The sequence below is a fragment of the Trichechus manatus genome, unplaced genomic scaffold (genome assembly GCF_000243295.1).
Source record: "Trichechus manatus latirostris isolate Lorelei unplaced genomic scaffold, TriManLat1.0 scaffold00151, whole genome shotgun sequence".
Taxonomy (NCBI): Eukaryota; Metazoa; Chordata; class Mammalia; order Sirenia; family Trichechidae; genus Trichechus; species Trichechus manatus.
This window is the reverse complement of record NW_004444087.1, coordinates 747,026-773,833: the sequence shown is the minus strand read 5'-3', so window position 1 is coordinate 773,833 and position 26,808 is coordinate 747,026. Positions and strand designations below refer to the sequence as shown.

General features: G+C 48.2%; 1 protein-coding gene across 1 annotated transcript in view; it reads left to right on the top strand.

Annotated features, from left to right (window-relative positions):
- SDK1 (sidekick cell adhesion molecule 1) overlaps positions 1–26,808 on the top strand; it is an 819,863-nt gene that overhangs the window by 716,628 nt on the left and 76,427 nt on the right. The window contains exons 31-34 of the mRNA XM_004385956.1: positions 996–1,066; positions 10,038–10,173; positions 11,965–12,024; positions 15,897–15,998. Coding sequence (XP_004386013.1) covers positions 996–1,066; positions 10,038–10,173; positions 11,965–12,024; positions 15,897–15,998 — 369 coding nt within the window. The remainder of the gene's footprint in view (positions 1–995; positions 1,067–10,037; positions 10,174–11,964; positions 12,025–15,896; positions 15,999–26,808) is intronic.

Here is a 26,808-nt window from a genome sequence, read left to right as displayed (position 1 = left end):
GTATCTGTCTCTGAGGAAGCTGCGCTAAGGGCAGGACCTAGCTGCCTCCCTGTGAACTCACACAGTGCAATCCTAAAGACCCCTTTGGGAAAAATGTTCCAGGGACTCTTAGTACTCCACAAAAGCCTGGCTTAATCCTTTGATAGTCAAATCATTTCTTTTGATGCACCTTTCCAGGAATCATCTTCCTCTTCAGAGATTGGCAATTTCTCTTTGCAGCTGCATCGTGTTTACATTGCATTGTCTCCACTACCAGCTACAGATTGCAGGCTGGGAGGACTTGGGTTTAGGGGCTCTGTTTAGAAGTGGGAGGATTCATGAGGTAGGGAGCAGTGGATATTGTTGTTATTGTGTGCCCTTGAATGGATTCCGACTCATAGCAACCCTACGTGACAGAGTAGGACTGCCCCATAGTGTTTTCTTGACTGTAATCTTTATAGGAGCAGATGGCTAGGTCTTTCTCTCATGGAGACACTGAGAGGGTTCAAACCACCAACCTTTAGGTTAATGTTGTTGTTGTTGGGGGCCAGCAAGTCGATTCTGACGCATAGCAATCCCTTGTGACAGAGTAGAACTGCCGCATAGGGTTTTCTAGGCTGTAATCTTTATGGGAGCAGATTGCCGCATCTTACTCCCGGGAAGCTTCCTGGTGGATTTTAACCACCACCCTTTTGGTTAGCAGTTGAGCGCTTAACTGTTGTGCCATCAGGGCTCCTTGAGTAGTGGATAGTTCACTAATAAATGTTGTATAATGATGGGAATTTTTATTTCCCTGCACAGCCTCACAACTTTTGGCTATTGAGAACCCCCAGTAATTACAATCTGTGTGGCCAGGGCTCTCAGGAAAGCTGGGTAAAGGGTCCACATTGACATTAGAACAGCAGGGAGCACTGGGGTGGGGAGGGGAGTGACAGAGAGATGAATCCCTGCAGCCAAACTGAAGAGGGAGGTGTGCCAGGATCATTGTAACCCTTGCCTTTTCCTTTGAATCCCAGTTCCAGGAGAGCCTCCTAGTCTTGTCTCAGTGACTCCGCACACCACGTCCTCCGTCCTGATCCAGTGGCAGGTGAGTGCGGGGGATTGCAGTATTCCATCAAACATGGCTGTCCATCCCTGTTCCATCTGCAACACTGATTGGACGCTGACCATGAGCTGGCCCTGCATTCAGTGTTTGAGAGTAGAACAAAGGAAACACCTCTTGTTGGACTTGGAAACTCGAAGGGGAAATGGTACTAAAGTCTAATTTCCCACAGTTAAAAAATGACTGCCATGCAAACATAGGATGAACATGTATTCAACCCTCTAGTGAGGGGACCAGAAGGACCATAACGCTGGCTCAAAGAGCATTTGAGGAACTGAATACTTGTTCTTGTTGTTGTTAGGTGCTGGCAAGTATATTCTGACTCCTAGTGGAACTGCCCCATAAGGTTTCCTAGGTTGTATTCTTTACCGGAGCAGATCATCTGGTCTTTTCTCCTGCAGAGACGATGGTGGGTTCAAACTGCCAACCTTTTGGTTAGCAGCCAAGTGCTTAACCACAGCACCATCAGGGCTTCTTCCTTTGGAAAGGGAGGGGGCGAAATGGAGAGGAGCGGGAATGCTAGGAAACCCCATAGATGATATTAGGGATTTTGTCTCCAGTAGAATGTTCCCATTGGGCCCGGGAGGGTTGGGTTCTGAACGTGTGGTGGCTCAGGCATGGGGAGCCGGGGCCAGGTGGGCAAGCATGTGCAATGGTCCTGATGCAAAGGCACAAGCCCGCTGGAGACCTTCTCTGGACTGGGGCTGAGGCAGAGGAGCCTAGAAGGGGAGAGAGGAAGCTGAGTTGGTAGCGCCCTCCAGCTTCCAAGTTCTCAGGGACATGCTTAGACATGCTTAGAAGAGGAGGGTGAGGCACAGGCAAGGGAGTTAGTGTGGGAAGCCCAGGGTTGGAGCGCTGGAGGAATCAATTGTGGAGGCGCTTTCTAACCAGTGAAGGTGGTGGCTGCTTCTAAAGGTGTTTGCTTCCCTGGTCACATTGTAGCTTGATGATACCTATAGGTATTAGGTTGAGTCACATGAAATCTGAGCATGTTTGATGTACGAAAGTGGCAGTTTCATATGGCTCACGTTAATATAACTTGATATTGCCACTTACATGGAGGTGGACAGCCGGATTCAATAACCTGGGCTTAAGAGTCCAAAGCCTCCTTCAGGTATTGATATAGTAATCCTGGGCCACTTCTCACCTCTTCTCTATTGTTAAGTGACTGCTGCTTGGAGGGAATGGGAACCCTTCAAGGTGATCAAAAAAACCTTTCCAAAATCTGAAGCTGGGGATTCACTGTGGTGGCTTTCTGTGATTTCTCGCTTTGCCCGGATAAAGGGGATGCAGTGGGAATATAAATGGGGTCAGCCTGAACTCCCACTGCCCTGTCTGAGGATGCCACACCCCTCTGATGATGCTATACCCCTCCCCATTTCATCTCCAAGTCCCTGGCTCTAAGTCTTCACGCCACCAGCTTACCACTGGGCAGCAGTGACACTGAGGGACCCTCTCTGGCCCCAGGTTCCTCCTTTGACAGGAGGTCAAAAGGTCCCCTGGTGCTTCTGCAGTCCATACATCAGATCCCACTTGGATTAGGGTCTCTGGTGGGAGACAGGAAACATGCAAAACGGAAAATCAAGACCCCAAAGGCTTCCATTTCCCACCCCCCACTAATATATTGTTGTTAGGTGCTGTCGAGTCAATTCTGACTCATGGAGACTCAATGTGTTACAGGGTTGAACTGTGCTCCATAGAGTTTTCTTGGCAGTAATGTTTATGGGAGAAGCCCTGGTGGTGCAGGGTTAAGCACTCGGCTGCTAACTGAAAGGTTGGTGGTTTGAACCCACCAGCTGCTCCATGGGAGAAAGATGTGACAGTTTGCTTCCGTAAAGACTGCAAACTTGGAAACTCTATGGGGCAGTTCTACTCTGTCCTATAGGGTCACTATGAGTCAGAATCAACTCAATGGCAAGTTTTTTTTAATGGTTTAATCTTCACGGGAGCAGATCACCAGGTCTTTCTTCCTTGGAGCTGCTGGGTGAATTCAAACCACTGACCTTTCGGTTAGCAGCTGAGCTCTTGACCATTGCGCCACAAATGCTCCTTCTCCATTAATATAATCCCCTGAAAGAAGGTTGGCACTTTGCCCTGGGCTATGCTCTACCATGAAATTAGCATTCTCTTTGTAGACCTGGCACCTGGCCTACCAAAAGCTAGGTAAGTGTCTTTTCTGGAAACACTGTGCTCGTAGCTACAATGCATCAGCTCTCCAAGTAAGTGGGCGATACTGCAGCGCCGTCTGTCCATCGCAGCCCGGGCCCCTCTTGCTGCTTTGGGCAGCTCTGTGGAGTGGCATATAGCTGCACCAAAGGAACTTGGCATATGTGTCCATCAGCTGTCCCCCTTTCACGCGAGCAGAACAAACTAATTGTAGGAAGCACAGAAGCAGGAGGTGGTCAATATGACACATTGTAGAAATAAATGCCTGTCAACTGCCAGGCAATTCAAGTATAATTAAAATTATGAGTAATTTGCTAAATCAGAGTGAACGGAACAAAGAAACGATATTTAAATATAGATTTGCATCCCAAATGGAGTGTTTCACCTATAAACCTTTTTGGTAATGTGTTTAAAAATGCGGACCCTGGCGGTAAATCCAAGGATACTGGCCCATTGAAGTACCGCCTCTGGAGTGGCCAGTCAGGTCTGACTCTTCCTGGGAGGGTCATCAACCTTGGCTTTTAACAGAATCCGGTCCTCTTTGAAACCTGAGGTTTTAAAAACGAATTCTAGATGGTAGCACCATTGTGTTCACACTGAGTAGAGCTTATAATAGGCGTTAATAACTCTGAATTGATCATAACATTTAATCTGGGTGTCCTTGAACTTTCCATGGATCATACAAGGTGTCACTCAGAAACCTCCCTTCTCCCTACCCCGTGTTGCTGCAGAATTCTCGGAGTGGGTTTTGAGGCTATTTTCTTGCTAAATGGAAAAAATCCTAGGCACATCTTGCCCTTGGGTGGTGCAAATGGTGAACACCCTGGGCTGCTAACAAACGGTTGGAGGTTTGAGTCTACCTGGAGGTGCCATGGAAGAAAGTTCTGGCAACTTCCAAAAAATCAGCCATTGGAAACACTATGGAGCACAGTTCTACTCCAACACACACGCGGTCACCATGAGTCAGAGTTGACAAACAGAATCGGGTTTGGTTTTTAGTTTTAGATCTCGTCCTGAGCCGAGCTCTCAGTGGAGGATGAGACTGGATGTGGCACTAGGCGACTTCCCAAAGGAATATCGCAATTGCCTGGACCAGGGGAAAGAGCCCTTAGGCCTCTTCAGACCTCTCTGGGGGTTGTTTCTGATTCTTTTCACTTGCTCCATCCTTTGCAGAGGGCCAGGGCCTGTGGGGGTTCTGAACACCCTGAGTGAGCGAGACAGATTCTGGACCGTGAGAGCTTTCATTGAGTAGGGAGACTGGACTCTGGCTCTGGCCAGAGAAAGGCAAGGAGGAGAGAGCTGATCTGCACTTGCAGGATTTGCAAACCTTCCCCAGGGAGAAGAAGGTTCCAGGTGTCCAGCACAGACTGAATGCAGGCTCAGAGGTGTGACACCCCTGGGTATTTACACTGTGTTTCAGGTTCTCTGGGGTCTGCTGTGCTCTGATGCGCCATGTGGACACGATCCCGCAGGTGTCCTAGGGGTCCTTGTTCACACTCCAGGGAAGTCCTGGGGATGTAAACAGAAAGCTCAGACCCAGGACTACACAGGTGGCTTAGACTTGGTTCTGGCTCTGCCTTGCACTTGCCACGTGGTCTGGGCACACGTTCCAAGGGGAGAAAGTGTGGCTGAACCAAGTTTAAACCCCAGCCAGGCATGTCTAGGCTCGGTGGAGGCACAGAAGCCCCCACTGTGGAGATAGAGCCTACTGGTTGGAGGCCTGGGTAGATCCTGGCGGGAGGGGAGCACATTTGATTTTCAGATGCTTCGAGGTTTCAGTGAATTCTGCCAAATGTGGACTTAGGCCGTGTCCTCAGTTGTGCTGTGAGGGCTGGGGGCTTGGCCCCTTCTTCCACCTCCAAAGCCTCCTCTGACCTGAAGCTGCGCGCTCACAGTCATTCCCCCTCAGGCCCTTCCCTCGACCTTCAGCCAGGAGTCAGAGAAACCAGTGTGGGGTAGTGTTTGTGCTACTGAGTTGCAGCTGACACGTGGTCCCAGCAAAGGCACTTTTATGTCCCCAAACTCCTAATGTCCTGCTCATTGGGTGCTTTTGGTGAGTCGGCTCCAGTTCTCCCCACTCTACTGGGGCCCCTGCCCTACCCCTCCTCCCGCAGAGAAGCAAACTACTCTCCCTGGGATCCCACCTTGGGCCTGTGCGTGCTGTGGAGTCCTGCCCAGGGGCCTTTGCAATCTTCCTGCTGATGCTGAAGTGCTGGAGGCTGCACGGGTGTGATAGGGAACTGAGAGAGAGGCTTTGAAGGCAACCTCGGGGTGAGCTTGCTGGGCTGCCACTTAGGAGGCCCAGGGGCAGCTTTCTGATCTGCCCACTCTCCTCTCCTTGCTGACCTGAGTCGTCTCAGATCGCAGAAATGGAAGCATGACACTTCTCACTGTCACCCCCTGAGCCCCAGCTCTCCACCGTCCCGAGCAGCACGTGGGCAGCTCCCAGGGACCCTCACACAGGACGGGCGGCTCTGTCGGAGCAACCAGGGGCCTTGAGCAAGAGAGCAGGTCCAGGCATATAGCCTTCATGCGGGGACACCTGTCTCTGTTGGTAGCCCAGCAGAGTCAGGCCAAAAGCCCTGGGGGCCTTGGAAGTCTCTGTGGTCTCTCTGCCGGCAGAGGGCTCCTTCTCTGTGCGTTTTCACGTGCTTCATTACTAGTAGGCAGTAGAAGAGAGCATCAGGGAGGAGCCCTGATGCTCGGCTGCTAACCGGAAAGTCAGGGGTTCGAACCCACCATTGGCTCCTCAAAAGAAAGACCTGGCGATCTGCTCCTGTAAAGATCACAGACTGTGAACCCTATGGGACAGTTCTACTCTGTTCTGTAGGGTCCCTATGAGTCAGGATCTGCTCAACAGCACCCAACAACCAACAACAAGTGGGGGGCAGTGGTGGTTCACTGGTAGAATTCTTGCCTTCCATGCAGGAGACCTGAGTTCGACTCCCAGCCAATGCGCTTCATGCATAGCCACCACCCATCTGTTGGTGGAGGCTTGTGTATTGGCTGTGATACTGGACAGGTTCCAGCAGAGCTTCCAGACTAAGATGGACTAGGAAGAAAGGCCTGGTGATCTGTTTCTGAAAATCAGCCAATGGAAGCCCTATGAATTACAGTGGTCCGATCTGTAACCCATCACGGGGACAGTGCAGGAAAGGCAGAGTTTTGTTCCGTTGTGCATTGGTTTGCCAACTCAATGGCAGCCAGCAACAGAGGCTGCCAAGAGCGTCACTGAGCCCATCTGGGGACACTCCATCTCTGGCCAGTCTCTCTGAGTTCAGCTGTAGATCATCCTGGGAGACCCACCCCGTGGGCAGTGACAGGAACTGAGCCAGTTCTAAGTCAGCCTTAGTGCAGGGCCCCGGGACTGTAACACAAACCGGAGCCTGGCTGCTCCTGAGCTCCCTGCCCTCCACCCCTGCCAAAGGGTCTACACAGGAACTGTTGTCTGCCTCCTGGAGGGCGTCACTTCCCCTTTCATCTCCTCAGCTCAGAAGTCCCCTCCTCTATAAATTTACCTCTGATTGTCCATCCATAGTGAGCCTTCCCCTCCTCCAGGCTCCACACCTTCTCATCCACTCACATGGCACTCTGAGTGTCTAAGTTTGCTAGAGCTGCTGTAACAGAAATACCACAAGTGGGTGGCTTTAAAGAACAGAAATTTACTTTCTCACAGCTCGGGACTGGGAGTCTGAATTCAGGGCACTGGCTCTAGGGGAAGGCTCTCTCTCTCTCTGTTGGCTCTGGGGGAAGGTCTCTTTTAGTTTCTGTTGACCCTGCATTCCTTTATTTCTTGGCGATCACCACATGCCTCTCATTTGTGCTTGTTTCTCTGCTCTTTTTATATCTCAGAAGTGATTAGGTTTAAGACACACCCTACGCTGATAGGCCCTCGTTAACATAACTAAGAAAATCCTATTTCCAAATGGGGTCACATGCACAGGTTGTTGTTGTGTGCCTTTGAGTCCATTTTAACTCCTAGTGAACTCATGTGACAGAGCCCACAGGATTTTCTAGGTTGTAATCATTACAGAAACAGATTGCCAGGTCTTTTCTCCCACGGAGCTGCTGGGTAGGTTCAAATCACTGACCTTTCCCTTAGCAGCTGTGCACTTAAATGTTGCACCACTAGGGCTCCTTATTCATAGGTATAGGGGTTAGAATTCCAACACATATATTGGGGGACACAGTTCAGTCCATTACACTGTGTGTCATAATTCAGGGGACCTCAGAGCCTTGGGGGATGGTAAGTGCCAAAGACAGGGCTGGGGCTTGGACTGCCTCCCCAGGCTGCAGAGCTCAGCATGCTCACATATTTCCTCCAGGAACCTGCTCTGAACTTCCCAGAGCTCCAGGTGCTATGCTGGGGGAGGGGGAGGGGGAGTGTGAGCAAAACAGGACAGTGTCATTGAAGAGGAACCTCTGGTATTTCTGGTGACCTCACCCTGCCCACCTTCTCCACCAGAGGGACTTGATAGCAGCCAGTCTCTTCCTGCCCTGTCCCCTTCCTCCATGGGGAGTCCCATCTGTGCAGTAGCCTATAGCCTGGGGGTGCAGTGGGCACTGGATGTTTTTGGCTAACTTAGTTTGCAAAAGGATTCCCTGGGTCGTGCAAATGGTTAAACGCTCAGTTTATTTTTTTAGTTTGCAAAGTGCCGTGGAAAACAGTCCTCCATGCAGAAGATTGTTTCTTTCCCTTCTCTGTGAGGCTTAGGTCAGGGTACAGGGATATCTCTTCTTATTCTTGCAGACGGACTACCCCAACTCTTGCATTGGTTTGTTGCATTTTATTTTAAAACCCAACCAAACCCATTGCATGTCTGGCAAACGGACAGACAGGTGGTAGAAGACAAACTTAAAAAAAGCCAAACCCATTTCTCTCCAGCTGCTTCCGATCATAGTGATACTATAAGACAGAGTAGAACTGCTCCACAGGGTTTCCAATGCTGTAATCTTTGAGGAAGCAGACTGCCATATCTTTCTTCCATGGTACGGCTCGTGGGTTGGAACCACCGACCTTTGGGTTAGCAGCTGAGCATTTAACCAGGATGCCACTAGGGCTCCTTTTATTTTAAGAAGAGGGTTAAATAAACATTCTATTACAATGTCACAATCATTGTGTTTGAAGAAGGAGGCCCTACAAAGCAAGGCTTTTAATTTGATTCTCAACTGTAGCCAATAAAAAAATCAAGAGGAGAGTTGAAGTGGAAAATTGCCAGTAACTCCCCTCTGTCCTTATATAAACAGACGTGTGCATGAGTGTGTATAATGTGCTAGGTACACACATAAACACAGGCTAGATTTTTATTCTAATTTCCATACCTATTTGATGTACTGGTATCAACACTATAGCTGGCACCGCTAGGCAGCAAAAATTGAATGGCGGGTGAGAAGGGTTGCACAACTCAAAGAATGTAATCAATGTCACTGAATTGTACACGGAGAAACTGTTAAATTGTTGTATGTTCTGCTGTATATTCTCAACAACAACGACAAAAATAAAATAAATTATAAAAAATATAATTCAATGGCATCTAACATAGGGAGCCAATGTGAAAATATACACAACAAAATATACACCCGTTCAACAATTTGTACACGCACAGTTCATTGACAGTGGTTACACACTTCACATTTGTCACCATTCTCCCTGTCTCTGCCCGTATTATTTCACCACCATTAACTTAGACTCTCTGCCCATTAAAGTTCTCATCTGTGCTTTAGAGTTATTGTTGCCCATCTAATCCCGTATAGATAACTCTTTAAAAGAACGCAATGATCAAGGCAAACGTTCTTTCTTACATGAGCTAAATTGTTGTTTAGTTGAAAAATGGCTTCATAAGATAGTTTCAGTTAACAGCTGTCTCCAGGCAATAGATGCAGAGGTTCCTCCAGTCTCAGTAGATCCAGTAAGTCTGGTTTCCAATAAGAATTTTAAGTTGTTCCTATGGAACCAAACTTTAAAGAGTGGGAGGGCGGAAGCCCCTAAAAGCCAACCTGATTCTTCTAAAAACATTTCTGTGGACTCTAAGAGGGGAAAATCTGAAAGCAAACCATGTCAGTACCCCCAGCTTTAAGGAAGGGGTCTGAAATACTGAAGTTTGGGGGGAGTGCAGACTGGGATTGGGGTCCTAGGGGCAGGGGGTACAGGGATGGAAAGCAGAAACCAGCTACTTCAGTGTGACAAACTGACAGACAAGAGCTGGCCGAGCTAACCCTTATTACGCCCGCAGACATTGGAGGGACAGCAGGGATTCTAGCTGTAGGTCTAAGTCTGGGCAGAGTAGGGTATGAGGAGAGATCAGTGAGGGACCCACAAACCTAGGTGGCCAGGCAGTGAGAGGGATAAGGCAGGGCCAGCTGATGGACAGTCCAGAGCCAGGCCACGTCCATGGCTTCCTGAGCGTTCCGGTTGACTATGCAGCAGGCAGCTTCCTCACACATCCGTGTTGCGGGCCATAGTCTTCTACCTCAGCCCTGGGGCTCACCGAGTATTCAAGCCAGATGTGGGTGAGAGGCCCACATGCCCACATGCCTGCTCACAGGTGGCCATGGTACCTGTGAGGTTTGAGAGAACCTGGAAAGTGATCCTGCAGAGTTGCCTGCCTGTGAATGCCTCGTGAATCTCTCCATGAATCTGACCCATGTCGTTTGTTTTGGAAACCATCTACTTGACTCGGGGACTCTCTCTTATACAGCTACCCAGTTCAGCGTGGAGGGGGCCCCAAGCCTCTCTCCAGCTGACTGGGGGGCCTCCTTGGGGTGGCTGAGCCATGTGATGTCTTTGTAGCCCCCGCGGGACGAGAGCCTGAACGGCCTCCTCGTAGGGTACCGGATCTACTACCGAGAGCTGGAGTACGAGGCTGGACCCAGCACCGAGGCCAAGACGGTGAAGAGCCCTTCTGCCCTGAGAGCCGAGCTCACAGGTGAGAGGTACCCTCCCTTCTCCTGGCTCACAGGGTCGTTATCAAGCACCTGCTCTGGGCAAGACTCTGTGGGGAATTCTGTGGGAGAAGAGGGATGAGGCAGTCCTGCCCCCACGGTGCCTACAGTGATGAGTGGGCAGGTATTGTGGTGACCCTTGGCTGCACCAGTTGCCATCGCGTCAACTCTGACTCTGACCACCTTCAAGTGTGTCAGAGTAGAACTGTGCTCCGTGGGGTTTTCATTGGCTGATTTTGGATATAGATTGCCAGGCCTTTCTTCCAAGGCACCTCTGGGTGGACTCAGACCTCTGACCTTTCAGTTAGCAGCTGAGCGCATTCACTTTTTTGCTTCACTTAGGGGCTCCTTGGAGCTGCACAGCCAGGTGGAATGTGATAGGGCCAGGGACGGGGCAGAAGACAGCAAGAGCCAGTGCTTTGGGGCTTCTAGTGTGTCTCCATTGCTCAGAAGAGCACCCCATTTGATGTAGGTGCAGGGGAGGTTCTGCGAAGGAGGAACCATTTGAGACAGATTTTACGAGAAGCAGAGCTTCATGGGGGACATGATGGAAGAGGCGTTGCATGCAGAAAGCATAGCACAATAAGTGGACCAGGGCGGGAAGAGGCCAGGCTGGGGGGCGCAGGCGATGGGCCAGCAGGAGCCCAGCAGAGGGCTGGTAGGGGCAGGGAGGCAGGGCTGGGCTGGAGGTCACTTTGTGTGCAGGCAGGGGTCTGTTCTGATGTTGCTGGAGATCTCATTAGGGCAAGGAGCGGCCGTGCTGCTGCCGAGTGGAGAGGTCTGGAGGGCGAAATGGCAGCAGGGGTCCCACGAGTGGATGGGCATGTTCAGTGGGCATTGGGGCTCCCCTGCTCAGTGTCAGCCGGCTCCCCCAGGGTCCCTGGCTGGTCCCCGGCAGTGTTTTCTGTTGCCATAGAGACAGGATGCAGAGCTGCTGGACAGGCCATCCAGTTCCACCCCTCCTCCTCAGAAGGAGGGTGACAATAGTTCCATTTCCCCATGACACCAAATGGTGACACAGAAAATGCCTTCTGCCTCACAACATTCTTGGCCTGGGAACAGTGAGAGAGCCACTTGGTGGCAGCATACACCTTCCATTGTGTCAGGAGGCTCCGCCTGTGGTCCAGGTGCTGCCGGTGTCTGCAAGTTTCCCGGGTTCTCTGGCCAGGGGCGGTGGTTGGGGCTGCGCTCACACAGCCCGTCCCTGCTGGGGTGGAGGTGGCAGCAGACGCTGGCCCTGCACCAGCATGTGGGGTGAGAGTAGGTGTTCACTGTGCAGTGCTCCCTTGCATACCCCGTGGCTGTCCCTCTGATGGCCAGGCAGCAGCCAGCACCTCCCTGGGCTTTGCAGCAAAATCAAATCAAAACAAAAGGCCTTCTCGATGTGGCTGTTTTATGAGCCTGGCCCCGATGCTCTTCAGTTTGGCATCTGCTTGTCCTTTTCAGAGCAGAACTTCCCCCTGATTGTGAGTCGGCTGACCGTGTACCTACTGCTGAGCCTCTGGGAAAGCCACAGCCAGGAGAAACCGATTTCCTCTTTTCTGGCATTGCTTTGTGCTGTGACAAGCTAAATGCTAGTTTGCCCCGTTTGATCAGAGGATAAGCACGTCTACCCACGCAAATACCAGAGCCTCCTGCTTTATGAAGACTTGCATCACCTCTTTGGGTGGGTGGTGGGGCACAGGGTGGAGGCAGGGGGCCAGACCCTGCAGTGCATCACCTGCAATAACCATCCCGCATGGTAACCGGCTTTCTGCTTTGCTTACCCCTGATAGCCCACAGCAGCTTCAAGACCGTGAACAGCAGCTCCACATTAACCACGTACGAATTAACACGTAAGTGTATGTCCGAGGCCCCAGCCGCTTGGAGAACAGCTCTGCCTCCAGAATTCCTCCTTTCACTCCCTCCTGTTCAGATACCAAAAACATCCAGCAGGCAGGAATGGAAAAAGATGTTGGAAACTGGGGCGGGGGTGGGGGCGAGTGTAGTGATACCTGGTCTTCATAGCTTGGGACAAAAAGAAAAGGATAGCGAAGGTCTTCTCTCTGGTTCCCTTCAGGTTTAAACAAATGCATGTTTCCCTTTGATTCCTGGTTGGGGATGGGCTCCAGGCACCAAGGAGGGACCCCCAAATCTGACTGTCTTCAGTGAGAACTTGACTAGATTAGAAAATGCATAGAGGGAAGAAGCGTGGACTAGAAGTTCCCCTTCTGAGTTCCTGCTCTGTACGGGGTTCTTCAAGGGACTTGGTGAACACCCTCCCATGTCATCCTCACTGCCACGGGTAGGGTGGGACTTACCCCAGGTCTGCTTTCTCTTCTGCTCTGCACTGCTCCCCAAAACCTTCCCTCATTCATTGTTCCTTTGTTCACTCACCCACTGTCTTAGTCATCTAGTGCTGCTATTACAGAAATACCACAAGTAGGTGGCTTTAACAAATAGAAAATTATTTTCTCACAGTTTAGGAAGCTAGAAGTCCCAGTTCAGGACGCTGGCTCTAGGGGAAGGCTCTCTCTCTGTCAGCTCTGGAGGAAGGCCCTCGTCTCATTGCAGCTTCTATTCCTTGATTCCTTGGTGATCTTCATGTGGTGTAGCATCTGTCTTCCCCCATCTCTGCTTCTTTAATCTATTCCTTTTATATCTCTAACGAGATTGATTTAATACACACCCTACACTAGTGCTTTCTTATTAACATAGCAAAGAAAACCCTATTTCAAAATGGGGTTGTAACCACAGGTATAGTAGGATTTACAACACGTATTTTTTGGGGGAACAATTCAATCCATAACACCCCTCACCCCCACCCCCCACTCACGCAGTCTCTCTGTTCGCTGAGTGCCACCCCCGGCCAGGCCCTCTCAAAATGACTGCTCAGTCAAGGAGCAAGTAGAGAGTTAATAGGCAGACCAGGCCCTAGCAATGGTTCAGTAGCTGGATCTCGAGGCAGGCCTTGGAACCCCAGATGATGAATGATGAGAGAGGGGAGCTCTGAGCCCACATGGCCACAGCCACATGTTTCCGTGGACTCCAAGTCAGCACCGTCTCAGGACCCCACCAGGCCAGCAGGAACCCAGAAGCCCCTCCTGTGTGCTGTGTAGAAGGCAGCAGCTACAGCGATGCATCAGCTGTCATTTGTGAGGATCAGAGTGACCAGGCTCCTGACTCAGATACGCTAGCCGCACCTTGTAAACATTTCTTTGAAGCTGAGAGCAGAAGGATCTATGAGCGGGTTCACTGAACCTCCACTGAGCTAGCGACTGGCTGGGAGGCGAGAAGTTGGAAGCTGTCTGAGTCACCACGCACACATGCACGCAGGGTCCAGAGAAGCCAAGCAACTGATGAGGCAGTGTGAACCGGTGGGGGGCCTTCTAGAATGTTCCAGTTTCAGGGTCAGTTACTCTCTTAGTGTCTGTTAGTGGAGACCCACACCTGGGCCCCCACCCTGTGGGATTCTGTATACGTGTCTCCTCCGTTCTTTTCTTCCCAGGAAGTTTCATTAAAAAATCAAAAGCTTTGCTTTATTAATGACGCCTGGGGCCTTACTCCATCTGTTCTTACTTTTTGTTTTTCCTCCAAGATAAATTTTAATGCAAGACTTTAAAAAGTCAAAATTAATGAAGAAACACTGATATGAACAAAATATCAAAATTTTAAACAAAGACAGGATCCGTATTGCTGATTTTTCCTTTTGCCAGTGTGCTATGTGTATCACATTGTTGTTCAGCTTTCACTAAAATTGCATTTATTGGTATTGCTACTTTTACTTTTTTGTGGAACACAGTTACCATCTTTTATTTAACAATATTCTTGGATACCTGTCGACATTAGTACCCACCTCTTTTTTTTTTTTTTAACTACTGCTTGGTATTCAATAGTATGGAAGTTTCCTTAAGCATAGTTCTTTTACGCATACCCACTTGATGGACATTTGGTTTCTCCCAGTTTTTCAACTCTACAGGCAGTGCTGCTGTGAGCGTCCTTGTATATGTTTTTTTTTTTTAAATAATTTATTTTTGTTGTTTTTGAAAATATACACAGCAGAACATACACCAATTCAACCGTTGCTATATGTACAATTCAGTGAAGTTGCTTACATTCTTCTAGTTGTGCAACCATTCCCACCCTCCTTTTCTGAGTTAATCCTCCCCTATTAACATAAACTCACTGCCCCCTAAGCTTCCTATCTAATCTTTTGAGTTGCTGTTGTCACTTTGATCCCATATAGATAGTTCTTAAGAGAGCATAATGCTCAAAGCAGACATTTTGTACTAGTTAAACTATTGTTTGGTTTTAGGAAGACTTCAGGGGATAGTTTTCATTTAAGATTTAAAGATTATCTCAGGACAATAGTTTCAGGTATTCATGCAGCCTCCATGGATCCAGAAAGTCTGGATTCCATGAGAACTTGAAATTCTGCTCTGCATTTTCCCCCTTTTGATCAGGATTCTTCTATAGAATCTTTGATCAAAACGTTCAGTGATGGTAGCTGGACACCATCCAGTTCTTCTGGTCTCATGGGAAAGGAGGCAGTTGTTCATGGAGATAATTAGCCACACATTCCATTTCTTCCTCCTATTCCTGACTCTCATTCTTCCTCCGTTGGTATATGTATTTTTACACACAAGAGAACAATATGAGCCAGAGACAAATAAGAGATGAATTTATTTAAATAAATTGATTTATTTCCATAAAGAGTCTTAATTCTGTGTTTTTTTTTCTCAAGTGGATAACTAAATGTCTCAATATCAATTATTAAATAATCTACGCTTTCACCAATGGTTTGAAATGGTGTTCTTACTTTTTGATTTTAATTTTTTAATTGTGATATATATAACACAAACAAAACCACTGTCAACGTGTCAATTCCGACTGATAGCAACCCTACAGGACAGAGTGGAACTGCCCCATAGTGTTTCCAAGACTGTAATCTTTATGGAAGCAGACTGCCTCATCTTTCTCCTGCAGAGTTGCTAGTGGGTTCAAACTGCCGACCTTTTGGTTGGCAGCTGAGCACTTAACCACTGTGCCACCAGGACTGCTATGTAACACATTTACCAACTTAATTTTTTTTTACATGTATAATTCAGTGACACTGATTATATTAATTGTATTATACAGCAATAACCCTTGCCAAATTTTCCATCACTGTTAATAGATACTCACTGCTTCCTAAACAAGGACTCCCTCCTCCCCCCTCTATCTTGCCCCTGGTAACCACTAAGAAACTTTGGTCTCTGTGCATTTGCTGTTCTAGATATTTTGTATAAGTGGGATCCTACAATACTTGTCCTTTTGTGACTGACTTTCTTCTTTCAGCATCGTGTTTTCAAGGTTCGGGTGTTCTTACTTTTCAGGATAGCTTCTGGGCCAACAGGCAAGCCCAGATCAGGTTCTGTGATCCAATTTCTTTACCTGAGGGGCAGGGACCTGCTGCTGCCTCCTGCCCTGAATCCAGAATAGATGACTCCGTTTGCTTTTCCATAGTGTGGTGTTTAATGACTAGCTGGGGGGAGGTGAAGTGATACTCCTATGTGCAGAATGATGGACATGGCACAGTATTCTCTGTGAAAGAGCCTAGTCTCCTCCCCCTTGGTTCCCTCCCCAGGGTTCGCTGACCCCTCAGTGGGCGTGTTCACTGGGAAAGTGTTAAGGATGTTTGGGAGGTGGTCCTGGTGCAAGCTTACTTCTGTTTCCTCTGATCATGCAGATTTGAAGAAATACAGACGCTACGAGGTGATCCTGACCGCCTATAACATCATTGGTGAGAGCCCCGCCAGCGCACCTGTGGAGGTCTTCGTGGGTGAGGCTGGTAAGCCTGGGTGGGAGAGGCCACAGCAGGGGAGGCCACAGTGACTCGAGCTGCCAGGCACTCCATGGCCGCATGTCTCATGTTAAGCAGTGTCCCCCCTTAGCTGAAGACACCTGGAACTGGTGGAGTCGGGAGAGCTCACGGGCCCTGGCTGGGAGAGGCTGGCTTTACTGAGAGCATTAACTTCCTAACAGAGAAGGAACTGATCAAGGGCAGTGGTGGTTCAGTGGTAGAAGTCTCGCCTTCCATGCAGGAGACCCAAGTTCGATTCCTGGCCATTGCATCTAATACGCAGCCACCACCTGTCTGTCATTGGAGGCTCGTGTGTTGCTATGATGCTATAACAGGTTTCAGTGGGGCTTCCAGAATAAGATGGACTAGGAAGAAAGGCCTGGAGATCTACTTCCAAAAATCAGCCAATGAAAACCCTATGGGCTGATGCGCAACTGATCATGAGGATGACACAGACTGGGCAGCTTTTCATTCTGTTGTGCACGGGGTCACCATGAATCGGGGGCCAACTTGCTGGTAGCTAACAAGCAAATGATTGAGTCTTGCTTTGGTTTATTTAATATCTGAAGTCATCACATTTATTACGCCTTGCTCTATGATACACATGCCCTGAGTTGAGTCATTAACTCAACTGGCACTGCATGGGCATTGACCCCAGCCACCTGAGTCAGACTGCTATCCTAGTAACACAACCCCTTCTCTGGGTCTCAGAAAGCCACAGTGGATCATGTTTAGCCAAGCTGTGACTCATAAATTTGCCTCAAGGAACCATCCCAGGATGGGGCTAAATCACAGTGAGATATATTTTTAGACCCCATGGTGTCTCCTTCCTCCTCCTCAGTCTTGAATAGCGGTGCCCTCCTCTGGCCCGGGGGCTGTATCCACAGACCCGCACGCTCTACCCTGCTGACCGTTTCAGAAGATTCTCTGAGTCTGGTGCATAGCACAGTGTTGCTGCACAGATTTAGAAGGATGATGCTGCAGGCCCAGATACTTGGGATTTGCTCCAAGGACAGACCTGGCCTTGTAGGTTGCTCAGCTCAGCAAGTTGGTGAGGTTCTGGCTGTGTGGCCAGCAGACAGGAGCACATCACCTGGCCTCTTGCAATTTGGAGAGGTCATTCTTAAAAACCAGTTAATAGTCCTGAAGTATTTTCTGGAATGGTCCAACAATATTTGAATGCAAGTGAGTATGAGACGAGACCCCTGAAGCCTGTGTTGTGTCTGCCCCTCACTTACACTGACACCTGTCCGAGGTGGTTACTGCGAGCCTGTGGTTGGGGGCTGGGTGTTCCAGCAGGGGCTGGGCCTGGCCATCAAGGCCCACCAAGGTGGAGCATGGTTGGGGAGGGAGCTTCCAGTGCTGTTGGGGAAGCTGCTGTAGCAGGATCGAGGTCTCCAAGCAGAGTTCTGGCACCTGGTCCCTTGTTGGCAGCCAAGGCTGGGGGACCATCCTGGTGGGCTTAGGAACAGCACAATGAGTGATCTGGGGTCTGTGATCCCTGGGCCCCAGCAGGTGGTGGCATGCAGAGCGCCATCCCTAGTTAGCCTGGACTTCAGGGATAAGGTCCAGGATCTAGGAGGACTCGGGGACTCTTGGTGGGGACTGGATCCAGGGACCCAAGGCACAAGTCCCGAGAGAAGAACTGAGCATGTAGGAAGCTGGGGGCCCCGTTTTGGGGCCAGATCAGCGGCACACTGCCTGGATGCTGAGTTCCAACTCTGGGTCTAGTATTCTTAAAAGGTACTGAGCTGGGATGAGGCCTCTGGGGGAGCCGAGTGCAGAAGAGGCGGCAAGATTCATGTCCACCTGGAAACTCAGAATGTGACCTTATTTGGAAATAGGCTCTTTGCAGATGTAATTATTTAAGGATTGAGATGAAATCACACTGGATGAGGGTGGGCCCTAAATCCAATGACTGGCATCTTTATAAAGAAGAGGAGAGGGACACAGAACAGAGGAAGGACGGCCATGTGAAGATGGAGGCAGCAATTGGAGGGATGCTGCCACAAGCCAAGGAATGCCGGGAGGCACCAGAAGCTGGGAGATAAGCCTGGAACAGATTTGCCGTCAGAGCCCACAGAAGGAATCAAAACAGCCAACACCCTGAATTCAAACTTATTTATTTTCCAACTATCACCACTATTTATTTCCAGAACTTTTTCATCACCCCAACAGAAACTCAGCACCCACTAAACAATAGCTCTTCAATTCCCTCCCCTGCCCCCAGCCCCTCGTAACCACTAGTCCACTTTCTGTCTCTATGCTTTTGTCTATTCTAGATATTCCATATAAGTGGGATCATACAATATTTGTCCTTTTGTGTCTGGCTTCTTTCACTCACCATAGTATTTTCAAGGTTCATCCATATTGTAGCATGTGTCAGGACTTCATTTCTCTTTATGGCTGAATAATAGTCCATTGTATAGATGGACCACATTTCGTTTGTCCATTCCTCTGTTGATGGACACTTGGGTTATTTTCACCTTCTGGCTATTGTGAATAGCGCTACAATGAACATTCGTGTACAAGTGTCTGTTTGAGTCCCGGCTTTAAGTTCTTTTGGGTAGAATACAGAGGAGTGGAATTTCTGGATCATATGGTAATTCTATGTTTAACTTCTTGAGGAACCCCCAAATTGTTTTCCACAGTAGCTGCACCATTTTACATTCCCACCAGCAGTGCATGAGGGTTCTAATTTCTCCCTCTCCTCAACAACACTTGTTATTTTCCATTATTTGATAACAGCCTTACTAATGGATGTGAAGTGGTATCTCATTGTGGTTTTGATTTGCATTTCCCTAACTCTAGGAGTCAGAATCCACTCCATGGCAACTAACAACAACACCTCAGAAGAAAGACCTGGTGGTCTTCTTCCGAAAAATCAACCATTGAAAGCCCTATGGAGTGCAATTCTACTCTGACACACATGGACGATTGCCATGAGTCAGAATTGACTCAGTGGCTACTGGTCTAATGACTAGTGATATTGAGCATCCTTTCCTATGCTTGTTGGCCATTTGTATATATTTTGTGGAGAAATGGAGCCCTGGTGGCATAGTGGTTAAGAGCTTGGCTGCCAACCAAAAAAGGTCGACAGTTTGAATCCACCAGCCACTCTTTGGAAACCCTATGGGGCAGTTCTACTGTGTCCTATAGGGTTGCTATGAGTTGGAATCAACTCGATGGCAACAGGTTTTTTTTTTTTTTTGGTTTGTGGAGAAATGTCTATTCAAGTCCTTTGCTTGTTTTTTAGTTGGGTGGTAGAGAAAGGCCTGTGTGGCAGTTGCTATTTCACAAGCAACCTGTGAGATGATTATTATTTTACATCATCAAATATCTAATTATTCATAGAGGACACTGGGTCCAGTACCTTGCTGTTACAAGTAAAGCTACTGTGAACATTATTAGAAATCTTTCATAACTTCTCTCCTTCTTTCCTTAGGATAAAATGCTAGAAGCAGAGTTTCTGGTTCAGAGGACATATATATTTTGCACTTTAGAAAAACCTCAACTAATGGACACTGTGCAGCAGAGAATACAGGTCTCATGGTGCCTGGCCAGTATTGTGTGTTCTCCCACTTTTAAATCTTTCCTAGTTTGTTCGATGAAAAGTTATTGCACTATGGTTTTAACAAATGTGCTTTAAATTACCAGTCTGTGGTTAAATGTCTGTGATTGCTCATTGTCACTTTTCTCATGGGGGTCTTAGTGTTTTTTAATTGATTTGTAAGAGCTCTTTATATATTAAGGAATATCATTCTCGATCATATTTGTGGCAAATATTTTCCCCTTTCTGTTGTTTATCTTTAATTTTATTATGTTTACATTTTTGTATTCTCAGACTTATAGATCTGCTGCATCTCTACTTCTCATTCAGAAGCCTAGCAAATATTCACATGGATTTTCTTCTGAGTTTTAATTTTTTTCTAAATTTTTAATTAAAATTAAAATAATTAAACTCTTTAATTCATCTGAAATTTATTTTGGTATCTGGTATAAAAATAACTTCTAAATAGATTGTGTTTCCCGAGAAGTAGCTTTTTTCTTCAACACCGTATATTGAAGGTCCTGTCTTTGTACTGTATCTTAAGCAGGTTTTAAATTCTTACATACAATCAAGTGTGTCCAGGAGCTCTTCTGAGTTCCTTTGGTGTGGTCGCCATTGCCCTGGGACCACCAAACCTTTCATTTATATTGTGTTACTAAACTGTTTACAAGTTTAGTAGAGCTCATCCCCCTTTTTTTTTCTTTTCCAAAGTTTCTCAGCCATTCTGAGAACTTGTGTGATCATTTTGGCAAGCTCTCATAAGAACAAATACTACTGGGACCTTGATGGAAGTGTATTAAATCATAAATTGGTTTGGAAATTCATGCCAATGTCTTCGTTCTAATCAAGTGTTCTCTCCAGGAACATGGCTGGTCTCTCCTCTCACATCTCTCCTCTTGGTGGAGTTGGTTGTGTTCTTTGTACAGGCCTGAACATTGTTCAATGGAGTTGCCCCCAGCAGTTTAATGGTGGTTGTTGCTGTGAACCAGATATTCTAACTACTTGCACCTGCTCGGCCCACAGCTGATGGGAGCCTGAGGCTCAAGCTCTCTTTGTCCTTGAGGCATATGAAATATCTGTTGTTGTTGTTGGGTGCTGTTGATTCCAACTCATAGCGACACTGTGTGACAGAATAGAGCTTCCCCATAGGGTTTCCTACGCTGTAATCTTTGCAGGAGCAGATCACCAGGTCTTTCTTCCATGGAGCTGCTGGTGGGTTTGGCCTTTCCATTAGCAGCCAAGCACTTAACTATTGTGCCACCAGGGCTTTTCATTAAATACTTAAAAATCCAAACCCGTTGCCATCAAGTTGATTCCGATGCATAGCGACACTGTAGGACAAAGTGGAGCTGCCCCCGTAGGGTTCCAAGAAGCAGCTGGTGGATTCGAACTGCCAACCTTTTGGTTAGAAGACAAGCTCTTCAAACTGCTGTGCCACCAGAGCTCCACATTAAATACTAGTCCAACAAAAAGAGGCATTTCACTGGTTCTCCAAAAAAGGGAACCAGGACTTGCCTGGATCCCAATGTCCAGACTCTTAGGATCAGCATCCAAAAGTCCAGAAATCTTGTCTTTGACTCTAAAGCTTTTACCAAAAAGGGAAAACACGTAGACACATAGCTCAGTATTTCAAATGATTCCATTATTAATATTTGGTGTGTTTGGCTTATTTTGGTGTATGTGCTGCTTTGGAAGACAGAAAAGTATCTTGAAACTATTGATTTGTTGTTCTTTTTTTTTTTTTTAAAGAACAAGAAACATATTGTAGAATGCAGGTTATACCTTTTCTTATAAGTACTCCAAGTTTGTAATTACTGTTGGTGGGAATGAGGAAAATAACAAAGTTTCTAACTGTTTTAGCTCCCTCTAGTGACAAATAAAGCCAATCCTAGAGCCTATTAAGTGAAATTAAAAGGTTTCAGAGCTGTGCTAGTCTGGAAACGTGTTTGTAATGAAGAGTGAATGGCGGTTGCTTAAAGGTAATTAATGTAGTTATTCTGCATTTCATAGGGTTGTGATACCTCATCGCCACCAGTCAGTGGGACCTCTAGGTAATTATTAATGGAACGCAAGGTAATGGAGTTATCAAAACCATAGGCAATTTCTCGTTTCAATGACCATAGCCTCACCCGTTGAAGCCAGTAAGCCACACTGTAGGTAGATGTGTAACTACATCTGAGCTATCATGAATGATGGAGTACATTTATTGAGAACCTACTATGTGCTGAAGGAGCCCTGGTGGTGCAACTATAAAGCGCTCAGCTGCGAATTGAAAAGTCAGCGGTTGGAACCCACTCAGTGGCTCCTCAGGAGAAAGACCTGGAGATCTGCTCCTGTGAGGATTACAGCCTAGAAAACCCTATGGGGCAGTTCTACTCTGTCACGCATGGGGTCACTGTGAGTCGACAGCACCCAACAATGACAAGAACACTACATGCTGGGCACATAATGCTGTTGAGGTCATTGAGGTAGGCGTTGCTGTCTCAATGTCACAGGTGAATGCCTGGTATCACCTGGCTCTGAGAGGTGCTGATATGCCCTGGACCACCCAGCCTGGAAGTGCTGAGGAGGGTTCCCGGGCTCCCTCCAAGCTCTGGGGCTGAAGCTGGTGCTTTTTGCTCCCCTAATGCACAAACCCATCTATGAAGCTATTGCCAAGGAGTTCAGACTTCAGCTTTCCCAGAACGCAGTACTCCCTGGGGTGGGGTATCCTCTGCCATAACTGTCCTGGCCCCGAGTGGCAGTCACAGATATGTGCTGAGCGAGTGGAAAGTCTGCCCATCCTCTGCTACCATGCCAGGGAATATTTCAAGATATTCCTCAGGCACTTTTTTGCTTCCTCGGGCTCTCTCTCCAACATGGCTTATATGATCCTTATCCCACAACTCCTCTGGGGAGGCCCGCATGGGGAATGAGGCAACTGGGCCAAGCAGCTGGTTGATTTTAAAAGCTCTCTTAAAGCACCGTGGGGGTGGGAAATGCCAACAGGGAGGAGGGGGAGGAGAGAGCTGTAAAGGAGGAAGTGAGGGGGTAGATGCTCAGAGAACTCAGAGTGCTCCCAGGACTAAAGTCTCAGGGTGCACAATCAGACAAGGGCCTAGAAGGGGGTCAGAGTAACTGCCCCTGGGAGGAGGTGACAGGAGAGAGGCCCTACTGAAAACCAAAAACACCTGTTGCTGTCGAGTTAATTCCGACTCATGGCGACCCCGTGTGGTACGGAAAAGAACTGAACTCCATAGGGTTTCCTTGGCTGTAATCTTTACAGAAGCAGATTGCCAGGCCTTTCTTTTGTGGCACCGTTGGGTGGGTTTGAACTGCCAACCTTTAGGTTCGTCACCAAGCACAAACTGTGCCACCCAGGGACCATGACCCTGTTAACCCAAATAAATAAACCCAAGCCTGCTACCGTCAAGTCATTTCTGACTCATGGTGACCCCATGTGGTACAGAGTAGAACTGAGCTCCATAAGGCTTTCTTGGCTGTAATCTTTAGGGAATCAGATAGCCAGGCCTTTCTTCCATGGCACTGCTGAGTGGGTTCTAACCGCCAACCTTAAGGTTGGTAATTGAGTACGAACCATTTGCGCAACCTAGGGACCACAGCCCAGCTATTGGCTCATTAATGCTAGAGGGAGAGGTGCCACACCAACAGGTTCGAGCTGTAACCGGGCGGCCTGTCCAGTGGGGAGTCTTCCAGAAACCTCTGTTCCCCCCTGCAGCCCACCCCCCTACTTCTCCTAGAGTCACCCTTCTTCAGAGCAGATCTCCTCATATCATGTTTCTATTTGAACCCCTCTGTCACTTCCCCAAAGGAGCCCTGGTGGTGCAGTGGTTAAGCACTCAGCTGCTAACCGAAAGGTCTGTGGTTTGAACCCACCAGCTGCTCCTTGGAAGAAAGATGTGGCAGTCTGCTTCTGTAAAGATTACAGCCTTTGAAACCCTATGGGACAGTTCTAGTCTGTCCTATAGTGTCGCTACGAGTAGGAATCAACTCGACGGAAGTGGGTTTGATTTTGGTTTTGAGTGGCCCCGCATTGTCTATGGGGAGAAAACTCAAACCCATTCCTGGGACTGGCCCCTGGGACCCTGTGGACCCTGCTCCAGTCTCCCCTCAGGCATCTTCTTGGCCTCACACTGGACCTGCCCCACATCCTGGCCACTAAGTGTCACCTTGGTCCCCAAATCAGGACTCCCCTCCCTGCCCCGTGGGTTGCGGGTCCCTTGCCTGGCTGGCCTTTCCTGGCAGGTATGGACGCTCAGGAAACGTTGGTGGGTGATGACATCATGAGTCACCCTAGTCACATAAACTTAGGAAGGTTACAGAGAATATTCTAATGTTTTATTTGGAAAGGGGCCTAAACATCACGTGATCCTGAGTTTAAGTCCTTGGCTGGATTCTCCGGAAAGTCCTTTGGTTTGCCCTATCGGCCATCAATCAAGACCTCGTTGCTGAGCACCTAATTGGTCCACTACTTCCTATACACTTGGAGGGAGAGAGAAGAGCCCGGCTGGGTCCTACCTGGACGAGCTCCAGCTGGGGGCCTTCTGAGGACTGGAGGCTCTCCAGGGCCTAGCCTCAAAGGGCCCAGGGCAGTCTGCGTGTTGTTGAGCTCAGTGTGAACCGTTCAGGAGAAACTCCAGACCTCCGACCACTAAAGCCATCACTCCTGGCCTTTGAACACACTTCCCGCTACCTGGGTTGCTGTTCCCACCCCCATCTCGTTTCCCTGAACAAGCTCTTCTCTTAGCTCTTCAAGTCTCGACTGAGGTGCCCCTTCCTCTAGGAAGCCCCCTCGACCGACATGCCTCACTCCCCAGCCGTGGCTGAGAGCCTTCTTTGCTCCCGTGGTTCTCTGTGCCCACCTCCAACTCGAAGCTCATCCTGAAGGGTTGAGCCCATTCATTTACATATTTTCTGTGGCTACTTTTGTGCTACAATGACAGAGCTGAGTAGTCACTACAGAGGTTGTATGTCCCTCAAAACCTAAATTATTTACTATCAGACTTTTTACAGAAAACGTGTCCTGACCCCTGCCTCAGAGAAACAGCTTGGGCCTTGGAGGCAGGCAGATCCACATTCAGATAGAGCTCATTCTGAGGCAGGTGACCTAACCCCTCTAAGCCTCAGTTTCCTTAGGTGTAAAAGAGAATAAAATATTTTTTCTACAGCTTGAGTTTTGCGAATACAAATTAGATACAATGCAATTAATTGTTGTTGTTACCTGCTGTTGAAACCTATTCAGCATCATAGCAACACACAAGCCTCCACTGATAGATGGTTGGTGACTGCACTTAAGGTTGGCCGGGAATGAAACCTGGGTCTCCTGCATGTAAGGAGAGGATTCTACCCCAGAACCACTTCTGCCCTCGTTAATGAATGAATGAGAGATGATGAATTGTATTATGCAGACCACTGTTGGTTATAATATAGTCACAATCTATGATGGGGAACTCAGTAAGCAAGAAAAGAAAAGAAAACAAAAAACAGTTGCAAGCAACGTAGTGGTTTGTTTGAGTGGCTTTTAGCTCTGCTTATCATAGTAGGGGGTGATCACAGTGATTGGGCTGATGGGCCTTGTAAGCAGTGTGTGTTGCTGATGTATTGGTGATAATGGAAACCAGAGATTATTCCAGGGTGTACTCATATGCTGTATTTGTTCAGCAATATTTAGGGCTCAGAGATAACCTTTATCACTGAAATGTCTGTAAGAAAAAGAACCTTGCTATTATGAGTCTGAACCTCTCCAACCTCAATCTTCTTTTCTATGGACCACTATCACACACCAGTTGCTGTCAAGTAGATGCCAAGTGATGGTGACCCCATATGTGTCAGATTAAACTGCTCCATAGGGTTTTCAAGGGCTGATTTTTCAGAAGTAGATCACCAGCCCTTTCTTCCAAGGCACCTCCGGGTGGACCCCAAACTCCAACCTTTAGGTTAGCAGCAGAGTGTGTTAGCCATTTGCACCACCCAGGGACCCTGTGTTGATCCTAACAGTGGGTTATTGCTTGAATTTCATACTGTGTGATCCAACATTTATGGAAAGGGCTACACCAAACTCCAGCCAAAAGAAGACACATTTTCTGGTGACACAGAGCATGAGTCCTAACTAGATCATTCATACCTCCCCTTTGTAGCCTTTATTGATTCACAAGACAGCCTGGGAGCCCAGAGTGTTAGAGGTGGGTGTCACTAGGCACTGTTCCTGGAGGATCCCATGGTCTAGTAGGGGGCACATTAGGTATCCAATGCTGTGTAACAAGGGACCCCAACACTTACATCCTAAGACAACACTCATTTGTTATCGCACAACTCCTGTGAGTCAGGAATCTGGGCTCAACTTCACTGGATTCTTGGCTTCAAGGGCTCTCACAAGGCTGCAGTCAGGGAGTTGTCCAGGACTGTGGTGTCATCTGAAGGCTTGACCAGCCAAGGATCCAGCTTCAAGCTCTCTCACATGGTGTTGACAGAATTCAGTTCCTCATGGGTTGTTGGACTGAGGCCCCAGTCCTGCACAAGCTGTTGGCCAGAGGCCTCCCTGGTTCCTTGCCATGAGGGTCTCTCCATAGGGCAGCTCACAATATGGCAGCTGCCTTCATCAGAGTGCACGCATGGGAGGACACAGGGTGCCAGCAAGATGGAGTCACAGTCTTTGTAGCCTGATTACAGAGGTGCCATATTCTCTTCGTTAGAAGTGAGTCACTAGATTCAGCCTGCACTCAGAAGAGGGGATCACACAAGGGCGTGAGTACCAGGATTCGGGACCATTGGGCGCCGTGTCAGGTGCTACCTCCCACCAAGGAGACTAACATTTAAACGTGTCAGCAACCTGCAGCATAATTACACACAGACTCCACAGGTGGTGTAGCCCAGAGAGGACCAGTGTCCCTCTCTGGACAGTGAGGACACCACAGCTGGCCCCACACCTTCAGGGGACCAAGCTCACAGCAAACACCCATGCTCGGCTCCCCTCCATGGCTCCTGCTCTTTACCACGCTCTGTGCCGTGTCTCCCCCAACCTGAGTTATTTCATTTAATCTCAAAGCCCTTTAAGTTTGATGTTTCCCCCATTTTACAGATGATGAAACTGGGGTTCAGAGAGACAATGTGCCTGGAGTCACACAGTTTGAGCCAGGTCTTAAAACCTGGCTTCCAGGGCTTTTCCCATTCCCGACCCTTCAACATTCCTATAGCCTGGAGCACACATTATTGATTTTTTTTTTTTTTTTTTTTTTAGATTTTTCTGAA